The sequence below is a fragment of the Eucalyptus grandis genome, chromosome 6 (assembly GCF_016545825.1).
Source record: "Eucalyptus grandis isolate ANBG69807.140 chromosome 6, ASM1654582v1, whole genome shotgun sequence".
NCBI lineage: Eukaryota > Viridiplantae > Streptophyta > Magnoliopsida > Myrtales > Myrtaceae > Eucalyptus > Eucalyptus grandis.
Window position 1 is genome coordinate 9,043,529 of NC_052617.1, and position 27,797 is coordinate 9,071,325.

Sequence of the window (27,797 nt, forward strand, 5' to 3'; positions counted from 1 at the left end):
AATGTGCCCATAGTTAAGTATAGACTAAATTTCCATTGTCTTGGAAAACTCTTTTACCATAGCTTGACATAAAAATGCTTAAGCACAACGAGTGGTCGGGATGCTGCAATCTTCTATGGTTCAGCGGGGGAAATCCGGGCTGCGCAGTCAGCTTCTATGAGACGGCCAAAGTTCATTACCAATCATCTCACTAATCGGGCAATTTTAAATGGGTCCGACGTGACGAGATTCGAACTTAGAAGGGATATCATTAGCTGAAGAGTTCAGACATTGGGAGAAGAAGACGCAGCTTCATTTCTTATACGATGATGATAAATGACCATCTTTTAACGTGAAGATTGATATCATTAGGGCTTAATTCACATCTTGAATTTACCGCGTAAGAGATCGACACCTCATTATTAGATTCATTCAATGGTTCATATTAATTCCTCATTCTTCTTATCTTTCTTTTCTTTTCTTTTTATGGAAATTTAGGAAATCCGAACCCAGCAAACATAGATCATCCCACGAACGCAGACATGATCTGCTCCACGACACGCAGGCCACCGCTGCCGTGGGAGCTCCCCACGCGTAGCGACCACCATACTGTTGAAAAAAAGATCTAATTTAATCCTTGATTGATTCCTTAGTATGGTCCTAATTACATGGATGATACAGTGAATCGTCGATGTGAAATATTTCGAGAAAGATAAGTTTTTGTATATTTCTTTTCTATTTCATTTCTTGTATTATAAATACAACTACATGCTTTTACATTTGATATAATCAAGAAATACAATCACCGTCTTCCATTTTTCCCATATTTTCTGTCACATACATATTGTTGCCCCGACCCATCGTCGCTAGCCCAGGCTGCCTCAAGCTGTCGCAAGCCTAGGCACCACCGCAACAGCTCTCTTCCACCTCTCTGCTGGTCGCAAGTCAGGTCAGAGTATGACGTTGTAGAGCCCAGATTCGAAGTTGGCCGGCCTTGGGTGGCCCCCAAGATCTGGGGTTGCTCAAGGCTGACGCCGCCGCCATTGGTGGCGACTGGCGAGTGCCAGCCACAGGGCTTGAAGGAGAGGAGACACACGATAGAGATTATGACCAAGACAGTTGTATAAGTATAAATAGATCAAAGGTTCCATTAAACGAAATCCGATCATGAGATTGTATGAAGTGTACTGTAGTATTTGCCATGCAGTTCATTCACATTCTTATACTTTTGGCATTGTAGACTTACGTCATTCTTTTAGGACGAGCTGATTCTCTTGCATGTCTATGTACTCGAAGATGCTAATGATTTGGAAATATTTATAGGAATCTCGTTACAATCCAAAAGAAGAATCGTGCTTTTATGTGTAAAAATTACATGATGTGTAAAAATTACATGAAAATGCCCGTACATAGACCGGCACTAGTGTTTAACCGGGATTTCAATTACATCAGATTGTGACATGCAAAAATTAATTTATGCTACTTGCTCTGCTAATTTAACAAGTTGTTTACTCATTAACCATGTTTCGGCGTAGTGCATGCTAAAAAAGTAATCTCAAGTACAACCTCGCCCGAGTTTCCACTAATTTCAAAGTACATTTGCCAATAGCTGTGTTATGTGATTAATGACTGGCAATATCCAGGGATAGATATACCATATTTTGTAACTCTGAAAGAAAATAATTCAGGAAAAACAAAAAAGAGCGTAGTTGTTGAACTACGTTGGTTGATCAAATGAAATGACAAGAACTTAGTAGATGTTATAACATCCGGGCATAGTGCAAACATTGGTTGATCATCTAGTGATGAACAAGGTTCACACTATCATCCGTCATCAGATTGAATAACAAAAGAAAGAAAAAAAGTAAAGGAAATGAATAAATGATAGATAAAAAAAAAGAAAAAAAGAAAAGATAAATCAAATGGTAGCTAGTTACTTAAAGTATTAAGCGTAATAATATATAACTTACAAGAATGAAATTACTTGCAAAATATTAAAAAAAAAATGAAATTTATATCATTATGGTTAGACTACATTGTAGCTTTAACAAAATAAAATTAAAACATAATAAAATAAGAAATGAAAATATAAATTAAACCCAATATCTCGAATTAAAGAATTTTTCTTTCCTTCTTTTTGCCATCATTTTCTTATTTTTTCCATATCTCCTTATACTGCACAAATAGGGAAAATTTGGGTAAATAGAAGGAAATTCAAATACTTTCTCACGAGAATCATATTTGTTATCCTTCCAACACTACTGATTTAACCTAAATAAATAATCTTCTTTTCCTTATTTTTGCGATTTTTTTCTTATTTTATCCATGTCTAATTTTTTTTTTTTGTCGAATTATCCATGTCTCATTAAAAATTTTCATAAATAGAAGGAAATCCAAATATTTACCATTATAAAGTATCAAATTTGTTGCCTAAACTAGGTAAAAAATAACTATATCTATAGAGTTATCACTCTTGGCTGCCAAACATATTTGTTTTAATTTCTAGATTTCTTGTGCTAGGCCATTGAGCCAAACCCACAGCTGGTGAGGCGTGGAAGCGAAGAGGACAAGCAAGAGAAGCTTTGGGGAAATCGGATGAGGAGAGAATTGTCTTTCTGGTGTCCCGGGTCCCCCTCCTTTTTAAGTGCTGACATGTTCTAAACCGAAGTAAAGATTTGTCCTTCATATGCATCTCTGGCCATTATATATTCATGTAGATATATACCTAACTTATGATGGTCATAAGCCATTATGTGTTTTATATGATGATGCAGCAGTGCAGTTCATATAATGCAGAATGATCAATGGCATAGAAAATTTACTGTGACAAACACACAAAGAAAACACGTTGGTCGTGCTATCTCTAATCCAAAGACGCATTGTTTAGCTGCTTCGTCAAGACTATATGACCACAAAAAAAAAAAAAAAAAAGACTTTGCTGACATTCTTTTAAGTTGAAATTATTATTTTGATAGTGACGTCAAGGTGACTAAAGCAGTTAAGTATTGTATGTCGACATGTAATTTTATCATTTAGAAATCATCAAATTGAAGGATTTGGAAACTGCAGTTGCAGACTTATCTGCATGATTTTGCTTATTAGTACAAAGTCTGCAGCAGATTGTAGTTCCAAATATAGACCCATTATATGCCTGATTGACTGTGAGTGAGATTTTGCTTATCTATTTAGGGGAAATTTTCAAATAAAAACTCGAAATATTCTCATTTTCTCAAATAAAAATTTGAAGTAGACTTTATTTCAAATAATGGTCTGAAGTGCCTATATCAGTCTCAAAGAAGGGATTAAAATGAACTTTGTTTTAAATAAGAGCCTAACATCGCTGGCAAAAAATTTAAGCCGATCAAGGTATTTTCATCCAGAATAAGATTTAAATTAAATTGAATTGTAAATTATAAATGAGAAAAAAAAAAGAGAGAGAACACACAAGTGATGGGGTGGCGACAAAGGCCGGTAGGGTCACTGACGCAAGGCCAGTGACCCTAGTTGACTAGATCTGGTGGCACTGGTTGAGGGTTGCCAGGCTTGCACAATGATCGGCAACCTTCGCCTAAACCAGGCAAGCGGCACAAACCTCGCCCAAATCTAGAAGAGCACTGCCGCCCTCTCCCGCTCGACCCTCACCTTTGGTCGACCAAGGTCGTTGACCCTCCCTCAAGCATCGATGACCCTGTGCAGGCCTTTGCCACCTCCCTACCAGTGATGGGGTGGCAACCAGCACCCTCTTGCTTGTGTTTGTGTGTTTTTTTTATATAGATTTTTAGTTTTTTAAAAGAAAAAACAAAAAAATAAAGAAAAAAATAAAATTTTAAAAGACAAATTGCCCTTTATATTTGATGAGTTCAGGCCTTTCTTTAAAATCGATATATGCATTTCATGCCTTTATTTGAATTAAGGTCTACTTCAAGTTCTTATTTGAGAAAATAAAGACATTTCCGACTCTTATTTGAAATAATATTCACTTTAAATCTTCATTTAAGAAAATGATGTGCTTTAGATTTTTATTTGGAAACTTCCCAATTCAATTCAGGGTACTAGACGATTATGATTCTCTAGATAGAGTAGCAGGTTGGCTTTAGAGCTCTTCATGATTGGCATTTCTCTTATGGCTGGCAATTTTCCTTGCAGACTATAATATGTGTCCTGTTGCAAATCAGAGTAGTTTACATCTCTGTCACAGAAGGTACCATTGTAACATGAATGCAGGAACTCCTGAAAAGGTCAATACTCACAAACCCAAAGCACCCTCAACCATGTCCACTCTGAAAGTACACATCCTGATCATCTTCTTCTTCCTCCTCTCCCTCTCGCCCAACCTCGTCAACACCAAAAGCCCCCACGGCCACTTCCAAGTAGCTCGCTCCACATGCCAAGGTGCTTTCTACCCGGACCTCTGCATCTCCACGCTTGCCTCCTTCCCGGACCTTGCCTCCGAGTCCCTCCTGGAGATCATCTTCGGCACACTCGACCGCATAGCTGATGAAGTGAGAGCCGCCTCCGCGCACTGCACCGTCATGAAGAACCATTTCCTCGCCAAGCTCAGCATTCTCGAATGGCAAGCCATGGACGTCTGCCTCGAGCTGTTCGGGGATATCCTCGATGACGTTGCCAGTGCTGTCTCCTACCTTGAGGGCTCGAAGCCAGCCGCTAGACGGCATTACTTCGACCTTCAGTCTCTCCTCAGCAGAATGATTACCCATGTTTATACATGCACCGATGAGTTCGACCCCCGCACAGATAATCTGAAACTCGGGGACAGCATGAAAGAGAGGCTCTCAAACGTCTCACGCCACGTAGCCAATTCATTATTCTTCCTAAAAAAATTGCATGGCGTCAAGAAAACTTCTGGACACGGCCTGAGAGAGGGGTTCCCGGCGTGGATGTCTTCAAAAGATAGCCAATTGATGTGGACACCGACGGACGCGACAAAGTTTGATCTCGTGGTGGCAAAAGATGGTTCTGGTAATTTCACCTCCATCAACGATGCAGTGGCTGCGGCTCCAACCCATAGCAAGACCAGGTATTGTTGTAATTTTTCCAAATTTAGCTGATTTTTTTTTCCAGATTTCTTTTTTGGTGCAGCAACTAAGGCTAATAGCTCTTTTGGTGTTGCCATGTTCTTGAGGGGTCAGTTGACAAGTATATACGTTGTATTAACTTGAAATCGAAAGTAGAAGACAAACCATTTGAATGACAGATGAAATATATATGCTGCTGATGACAGCTCATATGTCTAGGGCGGATACCTATTTCTAGTTGTGTTATGTTCTTGCTTTTTTCATTTCATTTTCGCTTTTTACAGATTACTGCTTCTTTATTTTTTTTTTTTCCTTTTTATTGTGAGCTGATGATCTTTTCTTCAACTAATGGCCGTCCGATTTGTTTCTCTTGCGTCCTCGTACTCACTAATCACTTATTTATCTTTTGCCAAAACTTCTTCTTAAGATGTACATTTCCCATACGTCTCCTCCCCAACTCAGTAACATTCATCAAGATTTCCCTTTATTTTCTGTCATCACCTTGTTCAAACATTAGCTTTCTTTCGATAATCGACACGAAGTATTTGAAGTTCTGTCAACTTATTCAAAGAACGACTGCATCCTTGTTTGTGTAGATGTCAGTTAGTTTTACTTTCATTCCCCGGTTAGTCATCAACTTTTTAAACGTAATTTAACTATAAAAGCAAGAGACTTTTACGACATCAACAATCAATTATCCGTGCATTTCTTTTTAGTAAAATTGAAAATACTATAAAACGGATTATCTTCCAACGTCCCCATATAGTCAAGGGCTTGCACTTTGCAGATTGCCGCTGCTAAGATAACAAATGATTTTGTCTGCTGGAAACGAAAAAGGGTAGAAAGGAAGTGAAACCTCATATCTCTTCATTTTCTATCCTTAGTTCTAACCTCTAATTTCTGTATAAATTCTAGGAGCTTTTGTGCGTATGTTTATGCCTACTTTTCTTTTTTTGTACAGGTTCGTCATCTACATTAAAGAGGGGGTATATTTCGAGTATGTTGTGGTGGACAGTACAAAAACCAATCTCATGTTCGTAGGTGACGGGATTGGGAAGACATCAATCAGGGGCAACCGAAACAATGTCGATGGATGGAGCACTTACTTGTCGGCCACTGTCAGTGAGTTCTCGAATCTCAATTTCTTAACTAGTTGAAATTATAAATTAATTGCAGATCCAAAAATGAATAGCTCTACTTATCAATGGGCCGCCGTCTATCCTTTCGCAAGTAATTTTATGAATGTGCTTGTTCTTTGTCTGTCTCACGCTCACTATTTTAATACCAAGTGATTTTATGAATTTGCTTGTCATTTAACTATTACTCCAAGATATTTTATTTGTAATAGAAAAAGGATTAAAATCAATAATATCATGCCAATTTTAAATTGATAGCCGTGACTAATTCAGATTTTCCAGAAGTTTTCACATTTATAGTAATTTTGTTGTATCATTTACAAAGTTATCACCTACGCTTACATTCTTTTGATATAGTAACAAGACCTAGGGTTTTTTTTTTTTTTTTACTTTATTTTCTGATACTATTCCTTGCTACTAAGGCATTTGCTATACTTCGGTACATGACACGTGTATACACTGATTTTCATTTTTTCCAAAACTGAAAATAAAGCACTCTAAAATACGAAATCGTTGTCGATTATGCATTGTTTTAACCTTATAAGTTAATTTATTATCAGCAAATAACATTTTTATGTCATCTATCATTCATATGTAAACGGGAATAAATAAATGTCGAAAATATGTCAACATGAGTAGAGGACTCCACACTCAAAAATTTGTCATGTACTTAATAATAATGCTCTCTAATTCAAGACTAAGCTCTATCACATGCTTTCTAAAATAAGTCCACACCTCAAATTTATAAAATCACCCATCTCTTAAGTTCGACTGATTTTTCTTGCAAATCCTTTTAACTAGTAACTTACAATGGCTTCGTTAATTTTTCACTTTGTACTGGATAGGGCATTTACTTGTGACCTATATGCATTTTGAATGGATAGGCAGTTCAAGTTTCCTTTTTAACCTTTAGTTATGTGACAAAAACGAATTTGGACTACAGTTTCTACAATTGTCTGCCCATTTTTGTGAGAATTCTGTAGTGACAAATATATATTAGATGTCTGTTGAGCTTGCTGCTCTCTATTATGTTAACCTACGTGCAATCTATGAAAGGATAAATGATATAATTAACACATATTTAATGTAATTTTCCTCACTTCGCAGTTGTCCAGGGCAATGGATTTCTCGCTAAGGGGATCACTATGGAGAATTTTTCCGGGCCAAGCAAGTATCAGGCCGTGGCTTTCCGCAGCAACTCGGAAAAGTCGGCGTTCTTCCAATGCAGCTTCTTGGGATACCAAGACACACTGTACGTGCACAGTGGTCGCCAATTTTATCGTGACTGCGAGGTATATGGCACAGTGGACTTTGTGTTTGGAAATGCGGCCGTTGTTTTCCAGAATTGCAGCCTGTATGCACGCAAGCCAAACGATAAACAGATGAATGTGTTTATTGTACAAGGCAGATACAACCTGGCTGACAAGACCGGGATGTCATTCCTTGGCTGCAAGTTTTTAGCAGCTCCAGACCTTGTTCCTGTGCAGTCATCATTTAAGACATTCCTTGGTCGTCCGTGGAAGGAGTTCTCGACAACGGTTATCATAAAGTCATACATTGACGATCTGGTAGACCCAGCTGGGTGGCTGGAGTTCAACAACACAGTCGGGTTGAGCACACTCTTCTATGGGGAGTATTTGAACAGTGGCCCTGGTTCCAACACTAACGGTAGAGTGAAATGGCCTGGCTACAAGGTTATTGACAGCTTGGCAGAGGCAAGTATGTTCACAGTGGGGTCTTTGATTCAAGGTACCCAGTGGCTCAAGGACACCGGTTTTCCTTATTATCTAGGTTTGAAATAGAGAGAAGTTAAATGTTCGGCAAGCCGTCTTACTATGAAAACTAAGTAATATTTCATTATAATATTACATAAAGCTCTAGTTGAATCAAAACATTACGTTTTTTTTTGTCATGTATTTGAGCACTGTGTTAGCATTAATAAAAGGGAACTACTGGATTTTGAATTGTTGAGCTGGACGGAGGGCTAGCAGCTAAAGAAGGAAAAGGAAGAAGAGGAGAAAAACAACATTTTGAAACAAAGGGATCCGCAAATTATCCCGTGGAGAAAATAGCCCTTTTGGAATTTAAGTAATAATGTAAAGGAAAACATCCGTGGAGATTTGTTCAGCCGAAATGAGAAAACTAAATAATCAGGCAAAAGCCCCCGTCAACTCGAGGCTAATTAGGTCACTTTAGTTTCATTAATTAAGCTGTATCTTCTGCCTGTGTAGAAGAAGCAGCATGTGAGAAATTAGTTGTTAAGCATGATAAACTTTCAATTTCTTTGAATTTAAGAGGAAAACATGAAACAAAATTTGTGGCTTTATTTGTGAACAAACATTTCCCTTAAAAAATCTTTAGTTCAACGAAGAGGTGAAGTCATGAGAAATGAATAAAATCTTTAGTTCAGTCATGAGAAATGAATTCGAGGATTAAGAAAGCTATAAAAACTTCCAAGACAACAAATTTAAATATCTCACAAAAACCTCTGCGAATTTCTAATAACCAGAAGAAGTAATCATTCAACAATTCCGAAAAATTAATGTATAATTTTGAAGAAGTTAATGGAATTATTTCTATTGTTTCACTTTTGCCATTCAAATTTCACGACATGAATACATCAATTTATCAATTCTTCCGAAAGGCAACATCTTATCAGTAAACTATCACCTTCATAAATGACGTTGTTTGTGATACTATCAAGGCTTACTTTTCTTTATTTGAGATTTGAGCCAGTACCTCCATTTTTTCTTAGGTCGGTGAGCCAGTGCGTTTAACTATTAAGAAAATCAATATGGCTTGGAAAAAAGTGAGAGAAAAGGGGGAAAATTGATTCTGATGCAGAAGAGTGGATTTATAACTTGTTGGCTGATGATAAATGGCTACCTATTGATGATGGGATTGGTATCCTCTATGTCTATGGAGTAAATTTAATAAGAGATTGCACCTCATCGTTAGATTCATTCAATGGCAAGTTTAATTATTAATTTTTCTATTCTTCTTTTTTTACATAATCCAAGGGCAGAACTATAATTAGCGGGCTATGGAAATTAGCCCAACAATCCACCTTCATAGCCATTAACTTAAATCCGAGTTTCTTATATCAAGAATTAAACCCATAATCATCGGTTTCCGAGGAGAAGGTAAAGGTTGGCTTTAGTGCCTAATCAACTTAGGCTGGTTTTTATATTTGTCAGAAAATGAAAAAACCTAAGATGGTTTTGCTTTTCCTTTTTATATTCTATTTTCCCTTATTCAATTTTTTTCCAGTTTGCCCTTAGTGAGCAATAGCATACTATTATCTCTCCCCTCTCTGGACAATTGTCTCCCTTTCTCCTCTCTGCTTTCTCTGACCCTCGAACCCACCAAGCACAGATCAACCCATGAACACATGCACAAATTCACAGATTGTTTAATCTTTTTTCCTACGTATTCCGCGTTTCTCACGGAGGTGATTAACGGGCGGCCGGCCCATTGATCACGCTCTAGCCCAAGAAGTGAATGAATCAATGATTTTCAATTCAAGATTCATAAAATATATAATATTCTCTTGAATAATATGGACGATTGATGGATAACGTGAATTGTTGATTTTTTGTGTGAATGGTACAGATGTGTATCGATCCATTTCTCTCTCCCTTCCCCTTCCAGACTTGGACAAAGCCCCGATTGAGGGTCAATAAAATAGGGCCGGCAAGTGTCCACCTTTGAAAGGGCATACAAGAATTAATGGTGAGACCACGTTGATGGGTCAAAGTTGAGATGCCGATAATTGCGTTAGTAATCTTTCTTGCGGCAATAGTTGACGTTCTACAAATATAACATATTACTTATGTTTCATGAAAAAACTTTTTAAAAAAAATCATTATAAACTCTCAATTGTCTTACATTCCTCACAATTTGCCACATACATATTGAAGACACCACAATTTCAATAGAAGACGATTGACTTTGTCACAACTCTAGAATAAGAAAATTCTTCAACAGATATCCCTAATTATTAGAAAGACAAATCTCCAACATGCCTTTGTATGTCAAAAAATTGACGGTACCTAAATGAAGTTTCCATATAAGTTGACATTGAATAGCTAAATTTCATGAGTATTTTTTATTCGGTTGCACTTAAAAGGTATTAAAATGAAAAAAGTCGTATTGTGAACCTAATTTATGTATGCAAATCCTTACAAAATCAGTAAAAATCAACACCATATTGATTTTTTTCTTCTAGAGGTATATAAATATTAGTGCGAAATTGCATCGGTCTAATCCTTGACCGTTGACCTTAGTACTATTCTTTGCCCAGAAATTTGTTTATTATATTTGACATATCAACCTATCTATAAGCCAAGACAACGTTGACATATTAATTATGGTCAAAACGTGCCAAACTATAAGTAGTTCACAATTTTTCGTTATTTGACATACAATAATCTGTCAATATCTTTTGGAGGGTGTAACTTCACCAATGAAAATGACCAAGCACACACTATTGTTCGTTTCTCTTCTCCTCCTGTCTGTCTTCCTGGTAAGCTCCCTGTGTTCCTTCTCCACTTCGTCTTCCATTTTGTTTGTCTATGGTTAGATCGAAATTTAATAAATCGACGATGCCGTTGAGACATTTGCAAATTTCTAGCTTGTCGAGAATAACTTCTTCAATGCAGAGGCATTTTAGGCGGTGTTGCTGCAATTGATATATTGAAATCTTGTTATGTACTGTTGTATGCTCTAATCTTACTTCTTGTTCCCTTTTTAGCTGTGATTAGTTCGATGAATATGATATGCGTGTGTTTATGCTCAACATGTCAATTGGGTCCTATTTCAAATTCTCGGTCTTTTAAGTGCAGTTGCTGATCTGAGTCTTAATACCTGTCATGTCCATCAGGTGGGTTCGAGCATGGCAGCTACGAAGAATGTCACTACGGACAATGTCCCCATCACTAGGGACAATGTCCTGAATTGGGTGAAAAATGATACTCGCCGCTTCCTCAATGCCATTGTTAGAGTCGGTGATCTGAATCGCACCGTTGAGTATGCTAATGCTGATACCACCAACTATCTTCACAGCTAATAGAAACATCAACTGCTGATTTCGAGTTTTGATGATCGAGTGGATTTTTTCTTTTCAGGTTTTATAAAGAGTGCTTTGGGATGCAGTTGTTAAGCCAAAAGGACTTCCCTGAGAACAACTACAGCAAGGCTATAGTTGGTTTTGGACCTCAGGAGTCTCACTTTGTGCTGGAGCTGATATATAGTATGCTCACTGAACATTTTCCTCGTCCAATTCCTACTTTCTTAGCTGAATTTTCGCAGGAAAATTTTGGCATTGACTTGTCTAATTAGAGAGTCAGTAACGTCTTCGATCATATTTAACATGCTCGACTTCTTAACTGACAGTCTATGGAGTTGATAAATATGAGGTTGGGACAGCATGGGGGCACTTTGGAATTGCGGCAGAAGATGTGAGTTTTTCTGACGCTGTCATGGTGAACTTTCTGTTAGAAATAACTCGTTTGAGATTCTGACAATTCTAAGTTCTCGTGTTTAGATATATCCGATTGTGGAGAAAGTTCGACAATTGGGCGGGGTCGTGACAAAAGAACCGGGGACAATTGAAGGGGGAGCGCAAGTTTATGCTTTTGTGGAGGATCCTAATGGCTATAGCTTCGAGCTCCTCCAGCGAGGGCCAACTCCCGATCCACTCTGCCAGATCATGCTTCAAGTGACCGATCTGGATCGCGCTGCCAGCTTCTATGAGAAGGTAATGTTAGACTTCTAACCTTTTGAAGGTATCAGAAAAGTGCCATAAACGATCGGTGACATCTATGATCGAATTTTATTTATTGTCAAAACTATCGGAGGAAGTGTTCAACCGAAGTCGGAAAGTTGACTTCGCTGCGAAATGATCGGTGACTGTCGTCTGCTGAATCACGTCTCATCCTTTATCCCCCTGAGGCAATAAAGAATCAGATATTCTGCTGTATTTCACATTCTTGAGAAGTACTTGCTTCTTTTCCACCATCTGGAACAGCAAAAATAACGCCAAATGTGATCTTTTATTCCGCAATAAATCATGTGTTTATGCATTTCCCTTTCCTAATTGTGCCGCAACTATCTGTGCAGGCATTGGGCATGACCATCCTCTTGAAGTACGATAGCCCTCAAGATCAGGTGATTGGTAACTCACAGTGATCAAAACAAAAAGAAACATGGACATAATGCCAAGTCTAACTGTATGTTTTATATGCAGTTTGCAATAGCTATGGTGGGTTATGGGTCAGATCAAACTCAGACTACTGTCATCGAGCTCAAGCACAACTACAACGTGACCGAGTACACCGCAGGCAACGCATATGTTCAGGTAAGGGAGACAAATTTTAGCCTACACCTAGTTTTTTTGCTCAGGCTACCTTTCATTCATGCGCTAATCAGTTCGACTGTCTCAATTTATAGGCTGCATTAGGCACCGACGATGTATACAAAAGCGCTGCAGCTGTTGCACAAGAACTTGGAGGGAAGATTGTTCGCCCGCCAGGCCCGAACCCCAAAACCAACACCACGATGACTTCATTCCTTGACCCCGACGGCAGGAAAACCGTGAGTCCTCACCCTCCAATCTTTTTCTTCACCTTGAAGTTCTGCCCAATGTTGACTGCAAAACATTACTCTTGCCTCTTGATGAGAAGAAAAAGCTTTGTTGTGCTCTATAAGCTTATTGTTTAGTAATCATCCTCAGTGAGATCTCTTGATTATGTCTCGGCTTCTAGTCGTGTTACAAGAATAAAGAAAGATGGAGGAAATTTCCCTGTATTTTTTTTTCTTTTTATCATAATTGCCTGAGCTTAGTCGATACAACCATCTCTTGTATAGCTGACATAACTGCATTATATGGTTCTTGTTTACAGGTTTTGGTGGACAATGAGGATTATTTGAGAGAGATAAAGAATAGCGGCCAATGAGATCGACGGCTTCATTGACAAAGATTGATTCTGATTGCATTTCTTTACAGTTGCAATAAATTGTCCATTGTCAAGGCAAATAATTGAATTGCTCGTTTTACAGCGAGACAGTTTGTAATAAGATCTTGTTCATTAATTAGAAGGATATCTACTTCACATTTCTTTTCTGACTCCTCAATGTGGGAACCTGGGGTCTCCTAATTTGATACTCGCATTTAAGATTCGCATGACTGTGGAACATGAAATGCTTCAGCTTCGAGAATTCATTTCACTCAGATGAAATATTGCATCCTGATCCATGACCTGCCTTGGGCTACCACAATTATGTAGTATGGGGACTGTTTCTCCGTACAATCTATTGGTCGATGTCTATTAATAAATTACCATAAACTCGATTGAACAAGAATCGTAACCAAAGACAAGAAAAATGTCCAAATTGTCGATCTCCTTTTTGACAAGATACAGGGACTATTGTTGAACTCTACTGACTATTTGCTTATTCTAAAAGAAGACCAATGTATTATCCTAAAACAAGACCAATGTACTCATGGTATAGATACATTCCCTTAATCTTGAAACACTCTTTTACCATAGTTTTCTGCTACACTTTAAGCTTGAGAGAAAATGCTTAAGCTTAACCAGCGGATGGTATTGCTGCTTTCTTCTACTGTTCTTTCTGGTAAATGAAACTCTCTAATCCTCCTACACGGCTATAAAATGAGGTTCAGAAATTTCCATTAGGGTTTAATAATGTGAGTTCCTCGTAGAATCTCGTCAAGCATCCTATTTGATCTATGGATCATCTTCACTCACGTTTTCACGCGAGCATCCAGCGGATGGTTATGAGTGCTGTGGCAGCTGAGAGGGATACACGAGAAATTGTACTGAACAGGGTGATAAATGACCGCTGTTGCTTCATCAGTGCAGTGATCGGAATTGGAAACCTGATTAGTACCCTAGAGTAAGCTGATGTTAATGAGGACCAAATTACATCCTTACAAAACGCTTTCCAACGTTAGCTATGTGATTTGCAGGTTTTGTGCCGATTGTTCTGGAGGCGAAGTTGGTTGATTCGAAGAGATGAACAGGAAAGGAAGTAGTCCAAGGCGGTTCCGGGCTACGGACCTCAAGAGTGTCACTTTGTGCTGGAGCTGATCCAGAGCACGCTTAATTGAAGACTTCTCTAGACTTCAGTATTTCTCCCTAGGATAACAGTGATTCAGTCAGATTCACTTCAAGGATTGTAATATGCTCTGATTTAAAATTAGCAAAATTTTGTCTCCATAACAGTTGTTCCGCCCGGAATGAGAAGAGGTTGGCGCAGAAAAATTTAAAATGTCGGGACAATTCTGAATTGCTAATCAAGATGTGAGTCTGCAGCTGTTATTATTGAACAAGTCGAGAGAGGAAACGTGTAATAAGAGCTTTGTTTTGTCGACTATTATATATATATATATATATCATGGTCAAGAAAGTCGGAATGTGGCAGGATCTTCACATGTGTGCTGAGCCGGAGATGTTCTGCATAGGAACGGCTGTTTTGGCCTTGCCGGAGGATTTCGACGGCTCCACCTTCGAGCTCCCGCGGAGTGAGCCGACCGCCCGAACCTCTTTGCCAAGTAATGCTCCGCATAGCTGATCTGGACCACACAATCGGCTTCTATGAGACGGTCAAAATTCATTATTGACATCTCACTTATCGAGCGATTCAAGAGGGGTACCTAAATACTTGAGATCACCGTTTCGAGGACACTCTATCTGCTCTTCCCATAAGTGCAGTCGTTAATCTGATCCGTACTTTGGTCTGCAGGCCTTAGGGATGGACCTACTTCTTAAAAATATGGATTGACTGTAAAAACAACCAGTCAAATTGATTTCTAACATTCACATTTCCTTGTAGCACGCAAGAGCATTGGTGGGCTACGGTCTGGACGATGCTTAGATAGCTGTTGCGGAGCTAACGCATATCAGAGTCTCACTAAGCAGCAGAGGGGCGCGTGCAGGTCAGGCATAGTAGCCAATTTGCTTCCGGTTAACATCCATCGACTTCAAGTCTATTGTCGATCTAGTTAATCGGTTCGAGCTTTCGCATTCGGAGATCGCTGTAGGGACTCGAAGATGTATACAATCGTGTGGCGGTGGCGGTAGAGTTGGTGGCTCCTCGGGAAGCCGGAGGACAGATCGGTCGACCGCCCGGCCCAATTTCAAGAATCAAAACAAAGATCGCTTCGTTCCAAGAATCAACCCGAAGCCATGACAAAATGCATGTCTTTTTTATTTTCAGTGTATGAAAACAGAAATTGCATCTTTCACCGTGCCATTTTAGAACGTTTTAAAATTTATATTATCATTACAATTACATCACAAAAGTAAAATGCATGTTTTAACACGTTAATAATCCGATTATGAGCACGTAAGTTATTACTTACAACCAATGAAAAATCATTATTATTTGTTACCCACGTATGAAATTTTTTTGAAGTTTCTATATTTTAAAACCACCCTCCCTTTTTTCCCGCCCTCTCTCTCTCTCTCTCTCTCTCTCTCTCTCTCTCTCTCTCTCTCTCTCTCTCTAAATTTCGGTATCTCACTATTAGATCAATTAGTTAGATTCCGCAATTGCGTGAAGGGATCTCGGGTGGGATCTAAAGCAATAAATAACTAATGCGTAAAGCAACAAGCATGAGTTGGGAGTTCACCTAACATAGCTAATGCTAGTTAATTTAAGCATATAGGCTCTTCAATGATAATTTTACTTACGCCAAACATTTGTTCTTTTAGATGATACAATCATATTCGATACACTTATTAAATATTTGCCCCCAACTTTCTTAATCGAGCAAGGTGTAGATGTAGTATCATCATGTCCATTAGACAAGATGAGCTATTTTACTTTTGTCTAAAAATGATAGCATGTAGTTTAAGATGACTTATTATGAAATGTTACGTAATCTATACAGTTGGTATCACACTCGCCAAATTTATCCTTTTTAAGCAAAGGAAAGACAAGTGTTTTTAGCAATGCGTCAATAATTACATTAAGAAATAATTACAAAAATGGTTTTCAAGTTTAATCTATAATGTAATGTTGTTTTTGAATTTTTAATTTATTTGATATAGTTCATGAACTATACTGAACATTTACATTATAAAAATTCAGGGATTAAATTGAACATTTTAGAAAAAAAATTGTACATTAATCTAAATTTAAGGATCATTTGTGTCATTTCCCCTTATATCAACTCTTTAACTAATGACGTGATCATGGGCCAAAGATTGCTAATCACCAATCACTAATTACGAAATTAATCGACGGCACGTGAATTCGAGGGACGCAGCCAGAGAGTGGGACACACGCGCCCAGCGCCTTCCTCAGCAAGATCTCCGCCGAATATAGAAAGAGGACGAAAACGCAGAAAACGACAGGACCCAAACGGGCAGCGGGCAACGCGACACGCGGCCCATCTCCGGGCAGCGGGGGCAGCTGACGCGCCCCTCTCTCTCGTCCATTATAACGCCGTTTCCCTCCTCTCACACGCCGCGACAAAAGCGATCAATCATTCGCCAACCACCCGGCCTCCGAACCTGAGCCTCGGGTTCCCAGATTTCCAGGCTCGGGAGCGCCCGAGCCTCCCCCTCGAAAAAGTCCAAAGCTCAACCATCCGAATTAGTCCCAACCGAAAAAAGAAAAAGGAAAAAACAGAGAGAGAGAGAGAGAGAGAGAGAAGGGCTCTGTTTCTAGAGAGAGAAAACTAGAGAGAGGGAGAGGAATCGAGGTTTAAGAGAGGGAAGGTCGGACTCGGGGTTTTGGTCACCGGGGCCAGGCATGGTGCAGATCGTGAAGCGGAAGAAGGGGAGGCCCCCGAAGTCGGATCTGGCGAGGAAGCCTCCCCTCCCGCCGGCGCCAACGCCGGAGCCGGAGCCGGAGCCGGAGCCGGAATCGAGCGTCCGGCGGAGCCGCCGCCGCCGGAGCGCGAGGTTCGGCCTCATCGGCTACGACGATTACGTCCGCGAGGGCGACTTCGTGGCGGACGAGGAGGAGGAGGAGGAGGAGGAGGAGGATGAGGAGGAGGAAATGAGGAGGGAGAAGAAGATGAAGCTCGTGGTGAAGCTGGAGCAGAGCGGGTCGCGGGGGGGCGGCCGCGGGGCGTCGGGATCCGAGGGCGACGAGAGCGAGGGGGGGAGGGCGGTGGTGAAGAGGAGGAGGATCGGCGGCGGCGGTGGCGGCGGCGGCGGGGATCGTGGAGGATATGGCGAGGAGGTATGAACTGGATCGGATCGATCGGAATTAAATGGGGGAGGGATTTCAGGTCTTCAGCGCAGCTGAGGATCGGTGCTCAGATTCCTTGTCTTTATTGGTCCAAACTTCTATGATGATGCTCGTGCTCACTCTTGAGTCTGAGCGCCCTCTCACTCTCTCTCTAAAATCTCTCTCCGATTTAGAGAGAGAGAGAGAGTGTGTGTGTAACGGCAAGGTCAACTGTCAAAAACTAACGCACAAAAAGAATCTGAACACCTTCACGAGTCCCACCATTCTCTCTCTCTGTCTCTGTCTCTGTCCTTCTCTCTCTCTCTCTCTCTCTGGATCATGAATTTGATTCTCTATCTCTCTCTCTCTAGAGTCGCGCTTTCTCTCTCTAATAACGTAGAGGGCTCTGCCTTTGCTGTCTCTTTCTCTGTCTCTGTCTCCATCACAGCACTCATAAAGGAAAATCTCGTATTTATATATGGGCAGCGTCGCTTTCGTTTTTCTTGGGGGCCTCGCGCTTTGTGGGTCTTGTCTGATGTGTGGTGTTGTTATGTGGAACTTAACAGGAAAAGCAGGAACGTGAGGATGTTTCGAGGGTACACGATGGGTCGTCTCCTCCAGGTTTGTTAGTCCCCACGGTCTTTGGCTTCATTTCCGAAAGCTGTGAACTTCAATAGTTGTTCTGTGTTTGTGTTTTGGCTAATTGGCGATTGAGCCTGATAAATTTTCCGTTTTTGCTTTTGGGTTTTGTCTTAGGATCACCGTCGGCCGCGGCAAGCATTCCGTTGCCTGATAAGAAGACGGTTCAGCTGATTCTTGACAAACTTCAGAAGTATGGAGCTTCTGATATTCCCTTTCTCAATTGGTTTGATTTTTCATTGCCCATTAGAAGGGAGTGAGCTGCTTGGTGATGTTGCAATTGTCGAATCATGGCAGGAAGGACACATATGGTGTGTACGCGGAGCCAGTTGATCCCGAGGAGGTATGTGCAATTCTCTGTGTTGGATTTCCTTTTTGAGCACATGGTTGTTCAAGGATATGGTGGTGAGAGCTTTTTTGTTTTCATTCTGGTTTTTCTAGCTTCCAGATTATCATGATGTGATCGAGCACCCGATGGACTTTTCCACAGTAAGGAAGAAGCTGGCCAATGGATCATACGCAACGTTGGACCAGTTTGAGGTGGGTATTGATTATGGCTTTGCTTGGTTTTTAGTAGGTGAATGAGCTCCTCAATGTTTGAATGATCTTCAGGCCCCAAAGTGTGCCACTAATTTCTTTGTTTGGGAAAAAAAAATCTTCAATAAACCTTCTTAACTGAGCTTAGTTCAATGATGAAACTTTCAGAACCATCCACTTCTCTTTGATTGCTCAACTTTTTGTGCTTATGATTGTTGGTTGTAGAAGAGTAGCATAGCATTGGTGATGAAACATATGAATATTGTGGCTGGGTAGTAGAGTAACTGTTGAAAAATTTTCAGCTTTTCTCGTGAACATTAGTTTATATTCGAGTGTCTTTTATATGATCATATTGTTAAGTTCTGACAGACAATGACCAGAATTTTTTAAGTGTCTATGGCACGGACAAAGTGTGTGCATTTGGGTTGATGTGATTTTCATTTTTCACCATGTTTGGCAATTTTTTTTCCTTTTTTTTTAGTGACATATCTCCCATGATTCATTTAAAATGCTCTTTAGGAAAGTTCAGGGGGAATTTAGATGTTAGATATATGTGGATAATTGGGACTTGCTGGAGATTGCTATTGTGATCGCTAGTGTGAAGTTGATTATAGAAGTGTTCTTCTTGCAGTTGCTATGATTTAGCTGTCCTTTTGGAAACATTTACAAGTTTTTGGTGAATCTTTTAATCAGGCTGTCATGCTGGTTCTCAACATGTTGTCATAGTCATTGCATAGTTATCTCACCATTAACTAGTCTCTACTTTCCCTTTCGGTAAAGACTGGAAGCATAATTGAACCAGATTTGTTTGTCTAAAAAGTGTTGAAAATGAATTTGGGTTGCTTCCACCTTGTTTATTCTCAAAGTACATGTTCTTTAATGCAGAGTGACATTTTCCTCATCTGCTCAAATGCAATGCAATACAATGCACCGGACACTATATACCATAAACAGGTTTAAGCTATTTGCTTTCTTCTACATAGGTTTCTCCTCCTTTGCTTTCAGTGCCCTTAAACTTGTCACTGTTTTAAATTGAAAAGGCACGTGCCATTGAGGAACTTGGGAGAAAGAAATTCAGTAAGTTGAAGATCAAGTTTCAACACTCTGAGAAAGAGCTCAAGTCAGAAAGGGTAGCAAGGATTCACTTTGAAAGCCATGAGAAAGACCTTACTTCCGAACAGAAGACAAAATCCAATCATTTTGTCAAGAAGCAAATCAAGAAACCTGTGTCCCGGTCCTTGCAAGAGCCCATTGGTTCTGATTTATCTGTGGGTGCCACTCTTGCTACTCCTGGAGATGTCGAGAATGGTTCTGCTACAAAGAAACTAGGCATTTCTGAGAGACCCCGTGATGGACCCGCAGATGGTAGTACCCTTCTGGCTGAAAATATTCTAGAGAAAGCAGAAGAGGTATTCATAGGTATGTTGAGTACTTTGATTCAACACTCCGTAGACACATTAAAGCAGGGAATTAATTCCCAGAATGCCCGTTCCACATTATGCACAAGAGAGATATGTTTCTCAGTGGATTAATTATGTCGTTATTAATGGACATGATAGTTATTTTCCTAGTTCTTTTCCGGTCCTGTACTTTGGTGGGAAGATACTTGGTAGGAATTTATTTAAGTTGTGCCGTCTCCTGATGTGCTGTCCTATCCATACATTTCCTGGTAGTGGAATTCTTGGCCTTGAATTTCCAGCACTCTTTCTTAATTTCAGGTAAAGGTTCATCATCAAAGCTAGGGCGGAAACCATCTGCACTTGATGAGAATCGTCGAGCAACTTATAGCTTATCAAATCAACCAGAGGCAAGATCAGAGTCAGTATTCACTACCTTTGAGGGTGAAATCAGGCAACTAGTAGCTGTATGTACCAACAAATTCTAATAAATACTAAGCTGTTCAGACTTCATGCTTATCTAGTCACTTTTCCCCCCTGTATCAGGTTGGACTCCATGCAGACTATTCCTATGCTAGAAGTCTGGCTCGTTTTGCAGCAACACTTGGACCAATTGCTTGGAAAGTTGCCTCACAGAAGATTGAGCGATCATTACCCACTGGATGTAAGTTTGGTCGTGGATGGGTCGGGGAATACGAGCCACTTGCAACCCCAGTGGTGTTGCCTGGGGACCGTTTCAATAAAGATTTGCTGCATAGTTTTAGTAATGAGCACGACTTGCCCTCCAAGGCATCGGTGTCTGTGAAGGAAAACGCTATCAGTACGTCTGCTTCAGAAGTGAGACAGTCCAGGGTTCGTCAGGGTAATCTTTCTACCATGGAGAGTTCGGCTCAGTCCAGTTCTGCTGTCACAACCAATCATCAGACACAAGGTCCAGTTTGCAGGAATCCCAATGACCCTGAAACTAAGGTCGTTGAACAGTTTGAATTGAACTCTTTGCCTTCACCACGCCAAAACAATTATGCTGCTTATGCAGCAGAAATGAAGGTTTCTGATAATTCAGAAATGGCTTCATCAAGATTGAGGGAGATTTCATCAAGGAACTCAAATAATCCCCGACCTGATTTGTCAGAACCTGCAGCATCAAGATCTAGAGAGATGGTATCAAGGAGTGTAAAGCACCCGCAGTTAATGCATTTTAGACAGTTGGATGCTAATGAGTTTGTGGACGGAAGATTGCCAAATGGGAAACTTCCAAACAACACTTTAGATAGTAGCAACATGACCTCTATATCCAATGGTTTCCCAAACAAAATGCCCATGGCAACACCTTTCTCTCCAAGAAATGATCAAGGGCTTAGTGATCCTGTTCAGTTGATGCGACTAATGAGTGAAAAGGCTCAAGAAAAACAGATTTCTCCAAGTGCTTCCAGTGTTAACAGTCCTTCAATCAGGGCACCTGTTCCTTCAAAGAGAATGGGCAGTTCAGGCAATGTCGCTGCAGCTGCATGGATGTCCGTAGGGGCTGGAGGCCTTAAACAAACTGTGGAAAGTTCAAACTCACAGAAAAGTCAAGTAACAGCAGAACTATCAAATCAGTCCACCCAAGAACTTAATCCACAGATGGCACATGCTCATAATGGACTGCCTAATTCTTTTGGTATACGGTTTCAAGCGGATAAAAATAACAATCCTCTTCAGTCATTTGTGTCACCCCCTTTCACCTTATCCAGCGAGAGACAATCTCATATGCGACCAATGATTCCCCCCCAAATAACGACTGCCGACTTGTCTAGATTTCAGGGGCAGATTCCCCCCCAAATAACAACTGCCGACTTGTCTAGATTTCAGGGGCAGATTCCCCCCCAAATAATGACTGCTGACTTGTCTAGATTTCAGGGGCAGATTCCCCCCCAAATAACGACTGCCGACTTGTCTAGATTTCAGGGGCAGTTGCATTGGCGTGGTATCACACCACATACACAGCCGAGGCAGAAACAGGGAACTCTTCCCCCAGATTTGAATATCGGTTTCCAGTCACCAACATCCCCGGTGAAGCAATCTTCTAGTGCTGTGATTGAATCACAACAGCCAGATCTAGCCTTGCAACTCTGAAGTATGTATTCATTGCTGAGGAAATTGACAACAAGAGAACTTCACGAGGTAGTCTTTACTTCCTAACAAATTTTCAGATCCAAAAGATAGCTTCTCTTTGTGGGCCATTGCGGCAGTATGTCTATGTCCTGACCTCATCTAAACCATTCAGGTGATCAGTCCTTGATGACTGTAAAGTGTCATCCTGAGTTTTCGATTGATTATTCAGAAGGAAGGTGAAGTTAGTTTGATTTTGCCGTACCCCTTCTTGATTCCAAATGTTCTGGTGCTGGTTGATGATAATTGGACATATGCGGTTTCCTTAGGTCAGTAAGATTGCAAGGCAAATGTAGACTTTTTGGAAGATAATTGGTCTGTCTGAGAGGTTCAAGCTCTCTTACCTGACAAAGATTACTGAGTTGTGACGACATCTCAACCGGGGGAGATAGAGTTCAGTCAATACATTACTTATTCTGCATTACTATTTCAAATAGGAATTTAGAGACCGCATAGAAAAAGAAGTGGATCCCTTGTAAATGAGAGGCAGATCATAATCACCTGCTTGGATAGGGACTCTTTTGATGTCCTGTACCATGTACTGATTAAAAGTCGCAGATTTAACTGCATTTTTCCTTCCTAAGTGCAGTGTTTCTAAAGAAACTGCGGTTGTTTCATTTCATTGCTATGTGCGTTTTCTGAAATTCTTTACCGAGAGTGTAGCAGGCGGTGGCTGCAATTACTAGGAGTAAGTATATCAGGATATTCTATCGGCCCTACCTCACTGTCTTACAATTTGATCAACACCTATCGGAGTAAAATCTAAAAATCGATACACCTTTTGGACCTCGTGAGAGAATTGGTAAATTTAGAGTCTCTTGGGATTCTTCAGCCTTTTGCTTGTGATTCAGGTTTCTCGATACTCCCTGAGGTCCTTGATTCAGTGTTATTGGTTTTTGTTTTAATCTGGACAACACAGTTTCTTCAATTTGCAAGTAACTACGTAATCTGTGACGCATAGCCATAGGATATAAAAGGCTGTGTTATTATAAATAGCTTCTCACGCGGTACATAAAGCAAGGGCCCAAGGTAAAAGCAGGCATTAAGCTCTGTCTTCTTCCGCTTCTTTGGACGATACGGACGGAGGCTCATAGATGCTAAAGGCCCTATACCCTGATATTACTGCTAGAGTAAGGAAACAGCAAAGTGCTAAAAATGCAGGATCAGTGCCAGCTTCACTTTACTGCAAAACCTCCCATACGAAGTGCAGGCTTCACTCCAGGTGACCCCTAGATCCCCTTTGTAAGCCAGATACAGTATCTCTAGCACTGCTGCCCCAGATGTGACCATCAAATAGGCTATGATCTGCGTGAAATACGTGATTCACATGAGGAAAAAGAAAAGGAACTGGGCCAGATGTTCATACATGTTTAACTGGAATAATAATGAAAGTTCAACAAAAATCACGAGTCCTCCAACCAAGATAATGTTTGGATTATTAGCGTTTATCTGAAAAGCTCTTCCAGTTTAGCTTTCCCTTATCTTCACTGGATAAACCTTCCCTTTATGCATCGCATTTGGGAAGAGGATTTCATTTCGAGAGGATATTGCTAATCATGTAAAGAACTGGGAGATGAAGAAGGGGATAAAAGAAGGGGCTGCGGTTAAACCTGGTCAGGGATGAAGAACAGCCATGCTTTAGCCACCAAGGATTTGAGTAATGTACACGCAGCAGACGCAAAAGCATAAGTAGCACATATCCCACTGATCCAAACCATGTACCTGTGTCATAAAACAGCTTAATATACTCGGAGAGTATACTAATACATTTAAATCATGAAAAATATTACACAAACAATTTATCTTACTTGAGCCCCAGGAAATTCTGGAACTCGATCTTCCCATAGTAAGTGTTGTCTTGCTGGTTGGTGGCGGTCAACCAAATGGTGGCAACACTTAATGGGACTGCAGAAATCCTCAGGAAACAATCAAGGTACTTTAGAAACGGGGTTTTCTTATCAATGGAGAATCGCCCATCATCCTCAAGACTCATTTCTGAAAAGTGAGCCACGAAAAACAGAAGGCTTGAACAAGGGAAAGATAAGGGAAACTTCACACCCGAGATGTATGGTGGGTGGAACTATATACTCGATTTCTTCTCGTGTGAAAAGGGAACGTCGAAAGGAGACTGGAGTGTTATAAGAAGCGTGCTTCACGGTGGAGAGGAGTGAGAACTAGTGGACTTCACTTTTTGGTATAGAAGAGAGTATGTGTTGCTCTTTTTTTGACGCGTTAGGAGGATTGGAATGATAGTGCGTTCCACATGGTGGAGCTGGTCCCAATTGGCTTTCGATTTCGGTCTCCAGACGTTTTGAGTACTCGAGCAATCTACATCATCGGATTAGGTGTGGCCTCTTTGAAGTGCGTTCAAGTACTCAATGGAACTCACGAGAAAGAGGACTCCACATCTCAATCTGGAGGTGAACTTGTCAAGAGGTTTCGTGGACTGCGACGTGTAAGTGCATCATCAATAAGCAGGAAAAATTATATGGTCCAATCCAGTGTCCCACACGTAATTCCAACCACTGGACCAAAAGAAGGAAATACTAAGAAGATGATAACTTAGAGCAATTAAGGAAAATCAATGACTATAAAATCGGCAATGTTACTATTGACTAGGGAAATTTACTTTCGAACGGAGCCTTTAAGTTTACATGTGAATGAATGTTATGATCATTGAGGTAAGTTACTAAGAATAGGAAAAATAATTCAAAATAAATTCAGGTTGATTACGATTTTTTATGAAACATTATGGATGCTTGAAAATTCAATCTTATGAAATTTTAAGGTAAATTATTAAACGTGAGGGATAATTACTGACTTTATAGGAAAATTATAACTGTTGAGGACATTTACGACACATAATTATTATCACTTACAACGATTCGAGGCTTCATAACACAAGTAGTTAATTATTAAATGTCAACATTTCTCTTATTATGATTATTGAAAAAGGTAAATTGCTCACTACAAGTGCAAATAAGTTGCGAACATAGGTAAGGTTTGATCCATAAAGCAGAATTACCATCTCCAAGTAAAATTAACTTTACAACAATCTTCGGGAAATCGCAGCAAATTCAAGAAAGGCTTGAAAAAATGGACCGTAGAAGGAAACCGCAATAAGCGGGAGTTGTTGTGGTCCACAAGCTCACCTCAGTGTGACGAGCAAGTGACTCCCAAGCCTCCAAAACGTCAAAAGTAAGTTTGAATATTATCAATAAACTATGACTCGAGCCAACTTGTCCCTGCACGATGTGCAACACGTGTTGACCGGAGGACCTCACGTGTTTTTCCTCGAAGACGATCCTTGTGGAAGAAAAGGCTTAGGCTGCTGCTCACAAGGCACCGCCGTCACATCCTTGGAATGCTGTTACATCCTTGACACGAACTGCTCCGTCCGAACTTCGTAACGTAAACATTCGAGAGCATTTCTAGGGAGGGAGAAGAAAAACTTCCTCTCCAATTGAAAAGTGGGGTATACATGCATCAGTAGTACGTTGAAATAAAATACAGTCTGTCAACTCACCAGAATTACTTGACAGGAGCGATGGGCATTCAACAAAGCTTTCAGCCTCCTGGGTTGTAGTGGGGTAAAATCTAAACCACCACTAAGGATCCACAAGACACTTTTGATTATGAAGCACCACCATTCTCGACTCTCAATCTAGCGTGAGATGCATCCCTCCTATAAGAGGAATCTCATGGCCAAACCAACTTAATTTACTCTTCAAGTAAGAGGTAGTATGCATCAAGATGATACCGATCTCAGGAGTGAGCTGACGTAGCCGTTTCTGTCGCTGCCTTCGTCCTTGACAATTTTCAAAAACTAGAACGCTGACGAGGGTTTGATTTCCATTTATGTATCTAACATCTCTAAGTATAATCAATTTTCATATTGTCAAATCATCGGAACTTTCAAGACGAATGACGATGTGGGGAGTTGGGGGTTTTGGCCCCAGTCCGTTTGCCTCCTTAACTTTGTCGGACCAATAATAGCATGGCACTGGCGGTTGTGGTAATCTCGTCACGAAATGGGGGCACGATGCAGGTAAAGTCAAAGTTGGACCGATGCGGAGCAAAATTGTGGCTACCTTCAATGAGTTCGTGGAGCTTGCTTTGGACACGAGAGACTTCTCGGTGCAGGCCAGAATTTAGTCGCAAATTAAAAGCATAGATAGAATATCACCTTAATCTTGGATAATTTGATCCCTTTACTAATAGGTGATCAGGTTGGATCAAGTTTCATTAGAGTTTTGTTGTAACTTTTGGGTTTCACCCCTTTCAATATCAAAAAAAAAAAAAAAGGCTAGAAACTGAAGATATGGTCGAACTTCTGATTTGCGACTTACCGGTTTTTATTGGACAAACTGCTTTAATCTTTAGTAAGGAAAGAGTAGATCAATCTTAAAGAAAATCCTTCTGTTGTGTTTTGAAAGAATTTTGAGGTACTTAGCACCAAAAAATAAAAATAAAAATAAAAAGGCCACAATATGAAGAGGTATTCTGGAAAATGTATGTCACCGGCCAAGTCATAAATCAGCCGATGCCCATTTGAGATGACTTCTACTTTTATATTTTCTAACTTCTTGTAAATTTCATGGCACTCTCATTTTGACTCTTCAATCATAAATACTCCAAACCCTCCGAGAAAAATTTATTCAAATACAAATAATCACAATGATATTTTATTTTAAATGAATTTCCAAAATTTGGTGTACCTTTTTGGGTTTTCAGAAAGTTAGACAAAGAGATCATAAAATGGGAGATAAAAGTAAACTAGCCCTAGTCGAAAAGGGAAAAGAAGAAAAGAAACCCAAGAAAGGGACTAGGTGGCAGTGAGCAAATTTATGGTTTTCGGCGGACCGATCCTACTGAACAAAACTAGGATGCACCCTATTCAGATAAGTCTAATGCATGTAACTATACAAAGTATCGGCACATTAGATCCCACTATGATATTTGAATTCGATGGCCCTACATATAGATCGAGCTCGCGGCAGGTGCACCTAACACCCTCTCCCTCCAATTAATGCCCAAAGCTGGATTAATCAACATGACCTAGCTTCCTTTCTTGGATAGTGGGTGGCGATAAGCTATTTTAAGCTTCACCTTGATATCTGACTTGGCAAGACAGGTTCCAAAGATAACAGCTCCAATCTCATTAATCTCGAGATTTGATACTTCATCTATTTTGCAGAAAATGAATGATTCAAAAAATTTTCCAAAAATGATTATTCTTATCAATTAAAATAATTAGTCAATAAAAAATTTCAGCATCCACAACAATTTAGACTAGATTTCTGAATTACAAAACAAGTTTCAAAGGAAAAGATCTCAAATCCCATCGATCTCGAATAGGCCTTTTTTTATGATTGATTATATAGTTTTCTAGATTTAGACCTCATTTAAAAATGATTTAAAGGAAAAAAAAAATTCTAAAGAATGATTGTTGATATCATTTAAAATAATTACTCCGTAAAAATACTTTCACTATCAATAATATTTATGTTCAAACATTATCATGGATGACAAAAAAAAAATTGTTCATTCATTTTTAAGAGATGTAAGTAATTAGTTTTAGAAAAACATTTTAAAAATCATTTATTTCTTATAAAAACAATCGCCTCTCGAGATAGCTTAAACCCTTTATTGATCTTGTGCTCATGCATGCGGCAATGAGTCCCATGCCAATTGAGTTAAAATGTTTTCGTTTTCAT

The 27,797-nt window shown here is 39.9% G+C and overlaps 4 protein-coding genes across 7 annotated transcripts; 3 read left to right on the forward strand and 1 right to left on the reverse strand.

Moving 5' to 3' along the window:
• The first annotated feature begins 4,193 nt into the window (after positions 1-4,193).
• LOC120294291 (pectinesterase-like) lies at positions 4,194-7,953 on the forward strand. Its single transcript, XM_039314299.1, has 3 exons — positions 4,194-5,017; positions 5,977-6,137; positions 7,259-7,953. Exons 1-3 carry the CDS (start codon positions 4,194-4,196, stop codon positions 7,951-7,953), a joined length of 1,680 nt encoding a protein of 559 aa, XP_039170233.1.
• A 2,669-nt stretch (positions 7,954-10,622) lies between these two features.
• On the forward strand, positions 10,623-13,125 carry LOC120285908 (lactoylglutathione lyase GLX1-like). Its single transcript, XM_018875254.2, has 9 exons — positions 10,623-10,676; positions 11,034-11,179; positions 11,278-11,402; positions 11,546-11,610; positions 11,697-11,909; positions 12,272-12,319; positions 12,399-12,509; positions 12,602-12,745; positions 13,054-13,125. The coding sequence occupies exons 1-9, from the start codon at positions 10,623-10,625 to the stop codon at positions 13,105-13,107; spliced, it is 960 nt and encodes a 319-aa protein (XP_018730799.2). The 3' UTR covers positions 13,108-13,125.
• A 3,559-nt stretch (positions 13,126-16,684) lies between these two features.
• On the forward strand, positions 16,685-22,702 carry LOC104448222. 4 transcript variants are annotated; one of them, XM_039315218.1, is made up of 10 exons: positions 16,685-17,368; positions 17,923-17,977; positions 18,113-18,188; positions 18,293-18,338; positions 18,437-18,535; positions 19,418-19,486; positions 19,573-19,951; positions 20,251-20,396; positions 20,476-21,725; positions 21,774-22,702. In XM_039315218.1, exons 1-10 carry the CDS (start codon positions 16,934-16,936, stop codon positions 22,042-22,044), a joined length of 2,826 nt encoding a protein of 941 aa, XP_039171152.1. In that variant the 5' UTR covers positions 16,685-16,933; the 3' UTR covers positions 22,045-22,702. The 4 variants fall into 4 exon arrangements, with proteins under 4 accessions (XP_039171152.1, XP_039171151.1, XP_010060329.2 ...); XM_039315217.1 differs by having other exon boundaries at positions 20,476-21,690; positions 21,739-22,702; XM_010062027.3 differs by having other exon boundaries at positions 16,687-17,368; positions 20,476-22,092; positions 22,196-22,702.
• Positions 22,703-23,044: 342 nt separating this feature from the next.
• LOC104448223 (CASP-like protein 2D1) lies at positions 23,045-24,279 on the reverse strand. Its single transcript, XM_010062031.3, is given in 4 exon segments — positions 23,045-23,235; positions 23,238-23,385; positions 23,691-23,802; positions 23,889-24,279. Coding segments are annotated over 4 exon segments (558 nt in total). The 5' UTR covers positions 24,074-24,279; the 3' UTR covers positions 23,045-23,122.
• Positions 24,280-27,797: the final 3,518 nt, after the last annotated feature.